At 41.5% G+C, this 15,726-nt stretch overlaps 1 protein-coding gene across 4 annotated transcripts in view; it reads left to right on the plus strand.

Annotated features, from left to right (window-relative positions):
* dgkk.L (diacylglycerol kinase kappa L homeolog) overlaps nucleotides 1-15,726 on the plus strand; it is a 100,102-nt gene that overhangs the window by 2,900 nt on the left and 81,476 nt on the right. For all 4 annotated transcript variants that reach the window (XM_041572565.1, XM_018229613.2, XM_018229617.2 and 1 more), the window contains one exon: nucleotides 1,394-1,632. In XM_041572565.1, the coding sequence (XP_041428499.1) occupies nucleotides 1,438-1,632 (195 nt within the window). In that variant the 5' untranslated portion in view covers nucleotides 1,394-1,437. The remainder of the gene's footprint in view (nucleotides 1-1,393; nucleotides 1,633-15,726) is intronic.

The following is a 15,726-nucleotide window of genomic DNA, read 5'->3' on the forward strand; positions in this document are numbered from 1 at the left end:
GATGCATGTCATAACATATTAAAACACATCACCTTACTTGACAATGCTGCTGGTTCCCAAGAAGGTAAAAGCACTGGCTTATATGTATGCACCCGTCATGTTTATATAAGAACATGTTTGTAACTGTACAGCTGGGTTACACTAGATCTGGTGTGTCACACTGAAAGGCTATATGGAAAGTAAAATATTCAGTCGCACCTCCTTTTTAACAGAATTGGTGATGGGGCTGATTCCTGATGAAGGGAGGGTTGTCCCCCCTCCACCAAATCGGTGATCTTGTAATTTGCACTGAAAAAATAAATGGGGTAAGCTCCCCTCCTACAATGTATATATTGAAAGGCTTTCCCATCAAAATGTCTGATCCTGTGACTTGTACATTTCCTATGAAATAGTAATATTTAAAGGAAGCCATGGCTGCATCAAATCACTGATATAATAGTACTGTATATGTAATTATGGTTCCCAATCCTTTGTACAAACACATCGATATGGTAGGCATAGGCACTATATTGCAGTATTGGGCAGGGACAGGCATAAATCTCTGCGTGAGAGGGACAAAACCATCAGAGACACCATTGGGGTAATCGTGTATTATTTATTTTCCTTGTGCCTGTAGGTATTCAGTTGAAGATGGATATTTAAAATGACTGATCCGTAGAACCCAGATATAGGCAACTGTCGAAACAAAAGCCATATCTAAATGTGTGCACACTGATTTTGGCTTATGCACTTTTTTACATGAAAAGCCCTATATTATAGACAGTGTGCATGGGAGACATCTAAACTGCACAGAACAGCAGGTCTCAAAGATCTTATTAATACAGGTATGGGACCTGTTATCCAGAATGTGCAGGACCTGGGGTTTCCAGATAACAGATCTTTCCGTAATTTAAATCTTCATATCTTGAGTCTACTAGAAAATGATGTAAACACTAAAACCCAATAGGCTGGTCTTGCTTTCAATAAGGATTAATTATATATTAGTATGGATCAAGTACAAGGTACTGTTTTATTAGTACAGAGAAAGAATAAATCATTTTTAAAAAATTTTGCTTACAGTAGAACCCCCATTTTAGATTTTTTCAAGGGACCAGAATAAAATCATGTAAAATCAGGAATAGTGTAAAATCAGGGAAATGTATAACGCATAATATATAGGTGGGACCACAAAAACACTGTAAAATGAGGGAAAACTTAAAATCAGGGGATGTAAAATTGAAGTTTCACTGTATTTAAAATAGAGTCTATGGTTGACAGCCTTTTCGTAATTCTGAACTTTCTTGATAACAGGTTTCTGATTAACAGATCCCATAGCTGTAGTAACAATACAGAAGTAGTATCCATTTGCGCTATTATAAGAATCAGACACTGAGTCAGTCTTATTGTGCTCTAGAATAAACCCGTGACTGCCTCTGACCCGTGCCAGTTCTGAAGACCATGGCTCAGAAGCTGTCTCCAGATGACGCCTTTGAAAGGAGGGCACGGGATTCTGTCTCTTCTCTCGACTCAGATAAACTGCCCACAGCAGAAGCAACAGGCGAGGAGTCATCTGATAGCGAAGGAGAGGAACAAGAAGGTATCTCCCACAAACTCATCCGCAAGGTGTCTACTTCTGGGCAAATACGGAGCAAGGTAAGACTTTTTGCAGGTATTTGACCTGGGCATGGTAATGTAGGTCATCTTATACAGCCACATTCAGGCACATATAGTAAATGCCTGTTGAAGGGCTGCACTGATTTCACTTAAAGGGGTGGTTCACCTTTAAATTAACTTTTTAGTATGATGTAGAGAGTTATTTATTCTGCACCTCTCCTTTTTGCAGTTTCAGCAATCTGGTTGCTATTGTTCAAATTATTTTAGCGACCATGCATTGATGTGAATAAAAGACTGGAATATGAATAGGAGAGGGCCCGAATAGAAAGATAAGTAATAAAAAGTAGCAGTAACTATAAATGTGTAGCCTTACAGAGCATTTGTTTTTTAGATGGGGTCAGTGACCCCTGTTTGAAAGAGTCAGAAGAAGAAGAAGAAGGCAAAAAAATAATTAAGGGGTGGTTCACCTTTCAGTTAAGTATGTTATAGAATGGCCAATTGTAAGCAACATCCATTCAATTTGCCTTCATTTTTTATTTTATTATAGTTTTTTTAATTATTTGCCTTCTTCTTCTTCTGACTCTTTCCAGCTTTCGAATGGGGGTCACTGACCCCATCTAAAAAACAAATGCTCGGTAAGGCTATTGATATTGCTACTTTTTATTACTCGTCTTTCTATTCAGGCCTCTCCTTTTCATATTCCAGTCTCTTATTCAAATCAATGCATGGCTGCTAGAGTAATTTAGACCCTAGCAACCAGATGGCTGAAATTGCAAACTTGAGAGCTGCTGAATAAAAAGCTAAATAACTGAAAAGCCACACATTATAAAAACTGAAAACCAATTGCAAGTTGTCTCAGAATTTTGTCAATGTGTCCCTGAATTTTCAAGTGAACCATTGACACTACTGAGAACCTCTGCTCCAAAGTCAACATTGGTAGCGAGGGGAATGAATTATTTGTATAGTGTGATTAATACACTCTAGCTTATTATCAAATATGGGCATTATATATCTGCCAATGGCAACAAAGAATCAATGTAGTACACATACATGATAAAAGTTACTATGCAAAAGTCATTTATATCAAAACAGGTAAATTTTAGTTGTTTCCTGTCTATCACTATTTACGCTGCAAACTTATACAAATTACACTTCCTAACCAGAAAGAGTGATGGCCTCACTCAAGTAAGAGTGGCGGGAAATCAAGAATATATAGCGCATGCTGAATAAAACCACATATAACATGTAATGAAAGTTGTGTTCTAGGAACTATATTGTTTGACTGATGTGATTGGACTTTTTCATGATAAACCTCCTCTTTCATCAATCAGACAGCATGCTAAATGCTGACCAAGACGGGTGCCAGGTAGGGTTGCCACCTGGCCGGATATTTTTTTCCAGAAAAGGTGGCAACCCTAGTGCCAGGTGAAGTTGGCGGTTCCATTATTGTGGCTGGAAAGGGTTCATGGCAGTCTAAATCCACCTGTGGTTACAACCTGGAACAGAGCAGAAGAAATAGTAATGCAAAAAAATTCAAAATGCAGATACATTTGCATAGAATTGGTGGCAACAGCTTGATAAGATTTTTTATTGCATATTTGAATTTGATATATATTAAAATATAAATGAAGTCATAGCACTCACCTTGATTGAGTGCTCTTAATCTCCCCAGGCCACCGCCACCAAATTCTTGCTAGCTAAATCCAGCAGCAAAGTTGGTCTTTTTGTTAAAATTCTGAACAACGGTTGGGGTGGGCTGAGGTCCAGTGCATAGGGCATCACCTACACCAGGAGAAAACCCAAACTTTTCATGGACTACACCATCCCACACATGCTGCCTATCCTGCGGGGAGATTAGATTGTGGCTGTGTTTTTTAGTGGCAATGAAGGAGAAGTGGGGGAGGAGGTACAAGTTGGGGAGGGAGTTGGTGAAGGGGATTTGAGGATCCTCCATCACTGAGCACTCAAGGGGGCATCCTCTGATGGGCCCCAGACACCCCAGTCTGATAGTGATGCCAGTGGACAGAAATACAGCTGATTAGAAGTATTAACGCTGTATATACACTATACTGGAATATGAACAGGAGAGGCCTGAATAGAAGAATGAGTAATAACAAGTATCAATAACAATAACCATGTATCCTTACAGAGCATTCGTTTTTTGAAAGCTGGAAAGAGTCAGAAGAAGGCAAATAATTAAAAAACTAAAAAAAAAAATAATGAAGTCCAATTTGGGAAAATTTTCATTTAAAGAAAAAAAAAGTTTCCAAAACAGACTGAATTTCATGATATGCTATCCTATAGCTGCTGAACCACAATATCGCAGATGCTTTATTAATAGATACCAGAGTATGGATTTCAAAACGCTTAATGGCATCTGGTCGATTGGCCAAACTCACTGATATTGTTCGACTGTCCGTTCACATGAACGGCCACAATCTGTTGTTCCATTCATTCGATCCGACAGCCTGAACAATCAAACTATCCGAAATGAAGAACTGCAGCTCCCCGCACTTCCTTATCTGCCGAAATACCAATGTACTCGTTGACATGAAATTTTTTAACCAGGCTCTAAACACTGACCTTCAACCTGCCAAACATGCAGATGGTCAAGGAGTATGGTTGAAAATACAGCCAAAGTGCCTGACTGAAACTGAATGACTCTTCATCAGTTCTCATTAATGAGTTGGCGCCACAATACTCTGTTCTGGTGCATCTGCTGTTCATCATCTTTTTTTTTATAAATTACATTATAGTCTCAGTTGACTTCATGTATAACCTGTATCTAAATACACTCAACTGTAATTAACCATAACCGTATTCCGACTACAAACTTGCCATTAACTAACTTTTAACACAACTATTGAGTGTTCGACAGTAAACAGCACAATGTTTTATACATATTTAGGGTTGCTGACTCTCTTTCTATACTTGAAATGAACCATAATTAAACCTCTTCCTTCTTCTTCCTCACTTCTGCCCAAAGCTGTCACTTCCTTTACTAACCCACACCTCATTCTCTTCTTAACGGACCAACATTATTCTGTTAACTTGCTTTAAAGCTTATCATCTTGTTTGCCATCAGTCTTGTAAATTTAGCCAAGAAACCGTAATCATTCATTCCAAAAAAAATAAATAAATAACCTGCTCCTTTATTCCTCTGATTCATTTAATGGCTTGTCACCAAGAAAATGTAAAGCATATAAAATCCTTATTTTAATTTTTAGATCCTGCTGTTCATGCATACTTTCATACATTCCTTCATCTGTCTCTCTGTATCCATCAAGTGTGTATTTTCACAGTAGCATTCTTTTCATGTATTATTATGTTACCATCTACCTCTGTTCTCTCTGATTCCATCCAAATTCCAATCTACCAGCCCCCACTAAAGCACTTGCATACTGAAGCTTGGCCCCCCACCTTCTGGGGCACTTATATATACACACTGACTTGCAGTTCCCATCTACTCGAGCACTAGCCTACTGACTCTGGCCCCTTCCTACTGGGGCACTTATATATACACTCGCAGTTATCATCTACTGAAGCACCAGCCGACTGACTCTGGACCCCTCCTTCTGGGCCACTTACATACTGACTCGCAGTCCCCATCTACTGAAGCACTTGCCTACTGACTCTGGCCCCTTCCTACTGAAGCACTTACATACTGACTTGCCGCCCCATCTACATGAAGATCCAAATTAGAGAAAAATCCCTTATCCGGAGAACCCCAGTCCTAAGAATTCTGGATAACAGGTCTCATACCTGTGTTTGACCAAATGTGCTACAGTACCAACTCATTTTATATTCAGTTTTACGTATTCATTCATTTAATGACATTGCCTATCTTAAGTTACAAAGGTCACATAAAATTGATGGCTAAAGGGAAAGCTCATGTGCTGCATTTGAAAAGCATAATTTTCTATTTCTCAATTACAGATTTCAATGGTATTTTTTTTTAGTCAGTGACTAAACTTTGAAGAACACTGTGATCTCAGACAGTGCTGAGTGTTCCAGGAATAGCAGCTCTCGTTCTATTTTTCTGTGCTAATGCATGTGAAGTTTCTTTTAGCCTTTTTGTTGGAACACTGTCCTGGGGATGAAAAGCAAATGGGTAACTATTGTTACTCTTAAATAATAACCAGGTCTCAATGACTTCCATAATTTCCATTGGATTGTTTTGCTTAATATGTATTATTTAGCATTTTCTGGCATTAAAGTGGACCTGTCACCCAGACACAAAAAGCTGTATAATAAAAGTCCTTTTCAAATTAAACATGAAATCCAATTTCTATTTTTTATTAAAACATTCATAGCTTTGTAAAGGAGAAGGAATGGTCTTTTTCCTTGCATGTGATTGCATGTACTTATTTGATACCCCGGGCAGGTGCTATCAGGAGAAAACTGCACCGGCCCGGGATTCTTCCAGCGAACACCAATGAGGGATTGTCTAAGCTCATTTAAAAATCTCAGCTCAAATCAAATATTGTCTGCCCCTCCTCTATTCTCCATAATTAAGGAACAAGGCCTGATGTGTTTTGTGTCTACCAGGGACACTTAGTCATATAGCAACCTATGAATAAGTGTCCCTGGTAGACACGAAACGCGTCAGGCCTTTGTTCTTAATTATGGAGAATAAAATGTAAGCCTTTTAACCTTTTACAAGCTGACTCTGGCTTTACTAATTTGTGGGTCCAGGCTTGTGCCAGCCTCTTTTGATGTCTCCTGGTGTTTGTTCCCTTTGCTGAAGGTCTGGGGTGTGTACACCCGGGCCCGCCGTGTACAGCGGTAAGCTCAATCAATGCATTCTTATACAGCACATACTGGTTACATATTTGTATAGTTTGCCCCTTCTCTATGCCTTTGGCGTAGAGGTGGGGCAAACAATTACTTTCACTTTCATCCTTTCTAGATGTAATTGCTCTCCACACATTCCCCCGTTCTCTTCACCATTTAATTGTATAGCCAGGGCATGGGGATTAGTGATGTGCAGGCCAGCCTGGGACCTGCACTCCTCTTCACAGGTTGCGGGCGGGTGCCACCGTCAAATGCCGGCTTCCGACTTCAAGGTTGTTCTTCTATAGACGCTGCGCCTGCTCGCCCTGCCACTTTTGTCATTGGCGGGGCGGGTCTATAAAAGGAACCTGGAAGTCGGGCATGGGTGTCGGACAGGTGCGGGTCGGGGGAAATACCGACCTGCACATCACTGATGGGGATGGACAATGGGTCCCCCATTATGGTGCCAAAACAAGATTCTGAGATGATGCAAGGCTTGCCTTAATAACACTGTGTAGAAAATGGCTCCTGCCTGCTTGCTATAATTATGAATTCCCAGACTGAAGGAAAAAACATTCAAACAATTTATATAGTGTAATTAAAGTACATTTTGCTTGACTAACGTGATAAAATAGGATTTTTGGGTGACAGGTCCCCTTCTCTTGCTCTTAGTCTCCATGATTGCTATATTTTTTTTTTACTTCTGGTATTTAGGTTACAATCAGAGTAGACCATCTTTAGAAAACATTGCAGGTGATGACATGAACATTCAATGGATTTGGTAGTGCTTCATTCAAATGAACCCTGTATTTAACACCTAAATTCTAACTGATAGCACCTCAAACTCCAGGACCTGAATGGTTAACCCCACCTACCTAAAGGGGTGCTACAACTTTAAGTTAATTTTTAGTATGTTATAGAATGGCCAATTCTAAGCAACCTTTCAATTGGTCTACATTATTTTATTTTTTTTATAGTATTTGAGTTATTTGCCTTTTTCTTTTGACTCTTCAGCTTTCAAATGGGGGGTCACTGACCCCATCTAAAAACAAATGCTCTGTAAGTCTACAAATGTATTGTTATGCTACTTTTTATTACTCATTTTTCTATTCAGGCATTCGCCTATTCATATTCTAGTCTCTTATTCAAATCAATGTATGGTTTCTAGGGTAATTTGGACCCTAGCAACCAAATTGCTGAAATTAGAAACCTGAGATCTGCTGAATAAAAAGCGAAATGACTCGAAAACCACAAATAATAAAAAAATGGAAACCATTTGCAAATCGTCTCAGAATATCACTCTCTACATCATACTAAAAGTTCATTTAAAGGTGAACAACCCCTTTAATTATCCTGCTTTCAAACCATCCAACCGTGGGAATTTGTTTCTTCCATTGATTTAATTAGATGTGTGCAAAAACCAACCAACAGAGGCCCTTGGGTCAATTACTAATGCCCCAGAGACAGGTGCAAGCGCGTTTATCGCAAAATTACACCCCTTAGTGCCTTTTCAGCAAGAAATTGTATCTGGGGAATAACTGTGCTTTGCGTCTGGTAATGCTGTTAATGACAAGGCTCCTTTTCACTATGTTGCTGTCGGCAATGCCCTATTTAGAAGTGGGAAAGGGGGCACCTACCCCCTTAAATACTGAACTTCCATCCACATCTTAAAAACAAAGTTCAAGCTCCAGGTCCTGTGTCTGTGGGAGCTTATGGCAGAGCAGGATGAAACGCATGAAAAACATGGTGGCTTATGCCTGTTTTGCATATGCACCCTGCCACGCTGTTGATAAATGACTCCGATATTCATGGGTCATGTGCATGGGAGTCACATGTTAAATGGCATATCAGAAAAGCAGCAGACTGACTGGGTTACTTGGACATGATCTGAATAGATTTCTGAGTGACTAGAATATCCTATTATTAAAAATGAAATATTATATAGAGCTAGATTTTTAAGAAAATAATGTATATAGAGTCATTATTAAACCACACAACACAAATGTTAGCAACTTCAAATGTATGTCAACAAGGCACAAACTAATCCAGTGCACAAAGCTTTTTCATAAGAAAAAGTCATCTGTTCTGTTCCCCTTAATCAATTCGGTTGCCACTGTCTGAACTTTTTTTTCAGTTCCTTGATTATGTCCAAAGCTGTATCCTGTATTTTTATTAACTGCTCTAAGGAGGGAATTTCTACATGGAATTACATTTGTCTCCCTTGAATCTAATTCCCCATAGAAATATAGTGTACTGCTTGGCAATCTTACAGATAGTATCTTACAGATCAGGTGGGACTGGGAGGTACATTTCCTACTATGGCTGCAACTAAAGTGTTGTACAGGTATGGGACCTGTTATCTAGAATGCTCGGATGACGGATCTTTCTGTAATTTGTATCTTCATACCTTAGGTCTACTAGAAAATCATGTAAACATTAAATAAATCCAATAGGCTGGTTTTGCTTCCAATAAGGATTATTCTATTTTTGGATCAAGTACAAGGTACTGTTTTATTATTACAGAGAAAAAGGAAATCATTTTGAAAAATGTTAAATATTTGGATAAAATTGAGTCAATGGGAAATGGCGTTTCTGTAATTCTGAGCTTTCTGCATAACAGGTTTCCTGATAACAGATCCCATACCTGTAGTTAGTTTGTAAAGTGGTATTAACAGAAGATAACGGGTAAGGGAATTATGATTGACAAAACACCATTGGGTTGGTATACTGAGAAAAGATATATAAATGGAAGCTTCTTGACGTGCAAAATATAAATAAGGATTATAAAGTAAATGATATCCTGGAGGAGACAGGCTGTGCGAAGACTGATAGAGAGTTTCAGCACTGGTATATCAGTTAGAGAGGAAAATTAATCTGGCATCTGTCTTCATTTCCCATAGTCCTACTGCCCTCATTTTAGGCTCTAATCAGTTATATGAAACATTATCACAAGCTTTAATGAAATCTAAATATATCACATGTAATACATTGCTGTGATCCAGTTTGTAGACGCTTATGAGACTAACTGAACTTGACTGGTGCTTTATAAAGCTGTGCTATAGTTTATACCTTAGCATCTCTACAGATCCTTTTCAAATGTTTTCTTAATGCTCTCTAAGGCTTACTTGTCTCTAATTTCCTGCTTGTCATCTGTTTTTCAGTTGAATTTAAGCTTTGTGTATTATGTAGTTCGGATCTCTATTAGTCTTAAAGGAACAGGAACACCAAAAAATGAAAGCATTTTAAAGTAATGACAATATTATGTACTGTTGCCCTGCACTGGTAAAACTGATCTATTTGCTTCAGAAACACTACTCTAGTTCATTTAAACAAGCTGCTGTGTAGCAATAGCAGAAATTGAAAAAAGGCTATATGACACAGGTTAAATAGTGGATTACAGATAACACCATTATGTTCTACAGAGCTCATCTGCTATCTGCTGTGTAACCTAAACCTTTTCTCCTTTGAATATCTTTATTACTTTAAAACACTTTTATTTTTTGATGTTACTGTTCCTTTAAATGCCTATGGGAGGCTGCCTCTGAGGCCAGGTGCTTTGTGAAATTGTTTCAGTGACCCAGAGTCTGTGATACAGAAGTGTTACTAAAAGTGTAAATGGGTCAGCCCCTGACAAAAGATTTTCTGTTATTTAATGCTCACTTCTGAACACTGATGGAAACTGATATTTCTCCAAGTTAGCTTCGGGCACACAGGAACAGTGGGGTGTAGGAAAAAAACTAGCCCCTCCTCTACTGGCTATACCCCCCAGCTGGCGGAGTTTGTGTTGTGTCTTCAGGAGGATAGGACATTGATTTTATTTCCAACCATTTGTTTTTGAATTCTGTCAATTACTTGACACCCATGACCTCTACACAGAGTAGAGTATTCCCATAGGCATCCCCCAGCGTGGGACCTGTCTCCGGGGTCCCTAATGCCTTTGGGCGCAGACCACTCAGTCTCATTACAGTCTCCCCATTCTTATAGGTGGAGACTGACTGGCCGGAAGACAGAGCCGTACGACACAGTAAGTATTACTCCTTTGCTCCCTTCCCTCTTAGCACATACCCCTCTCCTCTTCTACGCGGGAGGGTTTTTTTTTCCTAGAGACGCCATTTCCTTCTAGACGTGAGCGTTCAGAGACACACTCAGCTCAGCACGCCAGACCTGCCTCCCCGCAATAGCCCCATTGCTAGAGTCGCATCAGATGGATAGGGCGGGAAAAGAGGCAGAGAAGCCTTAGCAAAGTGGGGGTAAAGATGCCGCCAGCTAGAGAAGCGCCTCGCTGTATGCATTGGCACCATTCCTCCTCAGCACGCACCTGTTTTTGTGCGATCCAAAGGGAGCCCTCTCAGCGCGACCACCATCCTGGATTCGCCACCGGAGCATACTTAGCAACTGCATCGCTTACTCCGCGCCACAACTAGCGCCGGCTAGTCCCAGAGGGTGAGGAGTCACAGGCAGGGGGTTAGCTGGCGCTACTCCAGTAACAGGCACTCAGGAAGTCCTGTTTGGGCCTGAACCTCCAGAACCTGTACCTCTCCAGGAAGACCAGGATAGTCACAGCGAACATCATCTCCGGACAGGGATTCCCCAGCACATAGACTTGTCTTCCACTCCAGAGTGGGCTTCACAGCTGGCCACAGGAATCCCAAAATTAGCCGAATCATTGGACAAACTACTCTCCAGCCTTGACAATCCAAGGAGGAGAGCTTCTAAATGCAGAGCTCCTTCCCCATCCGAGGAAGAGAGCGATTCCCCACCCAGACTCGCTTCACCATCTTTACAGGAATCCGGGGAGGACTTTGATCGATCAGAGGGTGAGCTTTCCTCAGATTCAGACCAAGAGGGAGAGGAGTCACACAAAAAAAGTCTGTGGATGCCTTAATTTCTTCTGTACTAGAGACCCTCCATCTCCAAGAACTGGAAGCCTCATCCAACTCGGCTTTTCAGAGTCTTTTCAAACGTCACAGTAATACATCACCAGTTTTCCCTTCCCACTCGCAGCTTGACCAAATCATCCAACAGGAGTGGGATACCCCTGAGAGATGTTTTCAAACCAACCGAAGATTCCAAAAGCTCTACCCATTTCCTAAGGAGCTTACAGAAAGATGGTCACTTCCACCCTCAGTAGACGCACCAGTATCCTGGCTCTCCAAAAATACCGCTCTTCCCGTCCCCGTTATGCTACCTCTTTCAGGGATTTGATGGACAAGGAGCTAGAGAGCCTTCTACGATCCGCTTTCTCAGCCTCGGGCACCTCCCTACGCCCTGTCTTAGCCATGGCATGGGTTAGCAGGGCCATCCAGTCCTGGTCAGACTCTCTTCTCACCGCCATTACCTCCGGGGCACCCCACCACAAACTTTCTCAATGGGCTTCCCAGATCAAGGAAGCAATGGGAGAGAAGCATGGGAGAACTCCAGTGGCGCATCCTCATGACGAACGCAAGTCTGTTCAGCTGGGGAACAGTGGGTCTAAACCATTGGCAACAGATTATAAGGGGTCAACCTGTAAAGATACAGTCCACTGTGACCAGTCTTTTCTACATCAACCACCAGGGGGGCACAAGAAGCAGAGGAGCAGTAAACGGAGTCAACCTCATCTTCAAATGGGCAGAAGCACATCAGACCCACCTTTTAGCAATTTACATTTCAGGACTACTAAACTGGGAAGCAGACTACCTCATCAGACAGTCCCTAGACCTGGGTGAGTGATCATTGAAAGACAAGCTCTTCCATGAGATAACACAGAAGTGGGGAACCGCAGAGTTAGATCTCATGGCAACGCGGCACAACTTCAAGGTCCCAGCGTTCCTGTCTCGATGCAGGGATCCACTTACCATAGCAGCAGACGCCCTAACGGTCAAGTGGCACTTTCGTCTGGCTTACACCTTTCCACCTCTGCCTCTCATACCCAGGTTCTCAAGAAACTTCAACAAGAGCAGACTACTCTCATCTTTATCGCACCAAGATGGCCTTAACGCTCCTGGTTCATGGACATGCTCAACCTGTCAGTGGCAAAACCCTGGTCCCTGCCTCGGCTCCTGGACCTCCTAAACCAAGGGCCAATCCGACATCCAAACCCAAATCCTGACTCAGAAGGTCTTTTCCAAAGCAGTAGCACACACTAAGGCTTATCATTTTGGTCTACCTACCATCACAAGGCACGATTCACACGACTCTCAATTCCTAACATCCTGGAGTTCCTACAAGAGGGCCTGTCCATGGGCCTATACCTAGACTCTCTTAAATCACAAGTCTCAGCACTTTCAGTACCACTAATTTGGCTTACCTGGAAAACAGTCTTCCTTCTGGCAATTGCCTCTGCAAGACGTGTCTCAGAACTCAGCGCATGTCATGCAGATCGCCCCTTCTTGTCTTTCACCATGATAGGGCGGTCCTCCACACGATTCTGTCCTTCTTAGCAAAGGTAGTCTCAGAGATTCACCTGAAGTGGCCATTTCCACTTCGGCCTTACTCTCCCACCCTGACGGCTTAGGGGACAGCATTGGTACGTCCCCACTGTCCCTGTCTCCCCCAAGGTGACTTGGAGAAAAGAAGATTTTGTGTACTCACCGTTAAATCTCTTTCTCTTCAGTCGCTTGGGGGACACAGGGCTTCCTTCCTTGGATTAAGACCCTCTCTTCCGTCAGGCATGATACGTTTTTTTTCCCCAAGTTTGATTATTAAGGTTAGTTAAGGTTAAATTTATCCTGTTGACTTTGGAGTAAACTGAGCTAAGCTCCGCCTGCTGGGGGTATAGCCAGTAGAGGAGGGGCTAGTTTTTTCCTACAGTAATGTCCTGCCTTCCTCAATGTACCAGCTATACCTCACTGTCCCTGTGTCCCCAAAGAGACTGAAGAGAAAGAGATTTAACGGTGAGTACACAAAATCTCCTTTTTAGCGGCCTTATCTTTTTTTTATTTATATAACAATGTCTCTGATTTGGAGAAGTGTTTTTATTATTTAGATATCAGTTCTTCATTTCCTGACTTCCTTTTAAAACTGTTACACTTACTTTTATTATGCTTTGTGACCAGTCTTTTCTACATTCAACAGTTTACAGAACATTCTCATTCATTCATATTGCCATAAGTAAGCTCTTTAGGGCAGGGCCCTCTTTACCTCGTGTGGGTTCTTTGTTTATGTAATCTGGATGCTCAATGTATCACAAATATCATAAGTATCTCAAGTATCACAAGTATCTCAATGTAATAACAAGTAGGGATACACCGAATCCAGGATTCGGTTCGGTATTCAACAGGATTCTCCTTTTTCAGTAGGATTTGGCTGAATTCTCGTGCCTGGCCGAACCAAATCCCTAAAATCATCACATTATTTTTTGTCACAAAACAAGGAAGTAAAATAATTTATCTGTTTTACTCTTCTGGTCCTTGATTTGAATATACAAATTAGGATTCCGTATTTGGCCGAATCATTCACGAAGGATTCCGGAGTGTGGCAGAATCAAAAATAGTGGATTCAGTGCATCCCTAAAAACAACTGCCTCTTTAAATCATGATCATTTATTTGTATATAGCATCGACAAGATACGCAGTGCTTTACCCTAGTTATAACAACCAGGGAATAAATGGTGGATAACAAACAAGGGTTTACAGAGTACAATAGGATTAGAGGGCCCTTCAAATGAAAGTTTACAAACTAAAGGTTAGGGTACAATTGAGACATTAGGATTTTAGAAACAATTTTGTGATTTATGATACAGCAATGATTGATTAATTAAGGTACATTGAATAAGCTTCTTTAAAGCGATACTGACATGTTGCTATAAAAATCATAGGAAAGTGTCAGTATCAAGTAAATGCTGCACCCGGAATAGTTTACCTCAAAGCTACCCCCAGCCCTGCGAACCTGTGTGCAGCCGACCCACTGACACTACCAACAGATCTTCCATATTGCTTCAGTGAGCTGGGGTTTGGAGTGATCCTTCCATAGGCTGAATTCCTGTTTTCAATAGTAATCAGCCTATGGAAGGATCGCGCCTCCACCAGCCCATCGTCACTGAAATGCTACAGAAGATAGTTTAGCAGTGTCGGAGGTACGGGTGAACGCAGGTTTGCGGGGGCTGGGTGCGGCTTTTCGGGGGGCTTTTCGGTAAGCTATTCTGGGTGCAGCATTTACTTGATACTGACACGTTCCTATGATTTTTATAGGAACATGTCAGTATCGCTTTAAACAGGTGGGTGTTTAGGGAGCGTTTGGAAAGAAGGAGAAAGTCTGACAGCTCGAGGCAGAGAGTTCCAGAGAAAAACAGAAGCCCGAGAGAAGTCTTGTAGACAAGAATGGCCAGAAGTTATGGGAGGAGAAGAGTGGTGAAGGTCAGAAGCAGAGCGAAGGATGCGTGAAGGAGTGTATTTGAAAATCAGAGATGAAATATAGGGAGGGGCTTCATTGTGAAGGGCCTTGAATGTGAGTGTTAGTAATTTGAATTTGATTCTAGAGGAGATTGTAATTCAGTGAAGGTACATGCATATGGGAGCAGCTGATGTTGAAAGGTGAGATAGACGAGTGAGTCTAGCAGCCACATTTAGAACAGATTGGAGTTGTGAAATGTGACTTGTTGGAATACCTGCGAGGAGTAGGTTGCAGTAATCAAGGGGGGAGATGATAAGAGACTGAATAAGTGTTTTGGTTGATTCTGAACTGAGATATGGTCGTATTCGGGCAACGTTGCACAGTCAAATGCGGTAAGATTTTGCAAGTGTATGGATGTATGGTTAAAAAGACAGATGCAAGTCTAGTATAACTCCTAGGCAGCGTGCCTGTGTGGTGGGATGAAAGGAAGTGTTGTTTACTGTGAGTGATATCTGAGGGACAGGGGAAGTTGGAGGAACTTGAAGGAAATATAATGAGTTCTGATTTCGAAAGGTTCAGTTTTAGGTGGCGCTGTGACATCCAGGTGGAGACAGCAGAGAGACAGTCTGTAACTTGGGAAAGAACAGAAGGAGAGTGGTCAGGAGTAAACAAGTAGAGTTGGGTGTCATCGACATGAAGGTGATACTGAAGTCCAAACGACTGAATACGTTTTCCTAGTGAAGAATATAGTGAGAACAGCAGGGGGCCTAGAACAGAGCCTTGAGGAACTCCGACAAAGAGAGGGAATGTAGTAGAAGTAGAGTTAGAGAAGGCAACTTTAAAGGAACGGTCAAACTGATAAGATGTAAACCATGAAAGAGCAGTGTCACGAATGCCAGCTCAGTATAGAATGTCTAGGAGAAGTGGGTGGTCAACTGTCCCAAAGGCTGCAGAGAGATCTAGAAGGATTAGTATGGAATAGTGGCCTTTAGGCTTTACCAGGAGGAGATCATTGGTTACTTTGGTGAGTGCAGTTTCAGAAGAGTG

Source organism: Xenopus laevis, chromosome 8L (assembly GCF_017654675.1).
Source record: "Xenopus laevis strain J_2021 chromosome 8L, Xenopus_laevis_v10.1, whole genome shotgun sequence".
NCBI lineage: Eukaryota > Metazoa > Chordata > Amphibia > Anura > Pipidae > Xenopus > Xenopus laevis.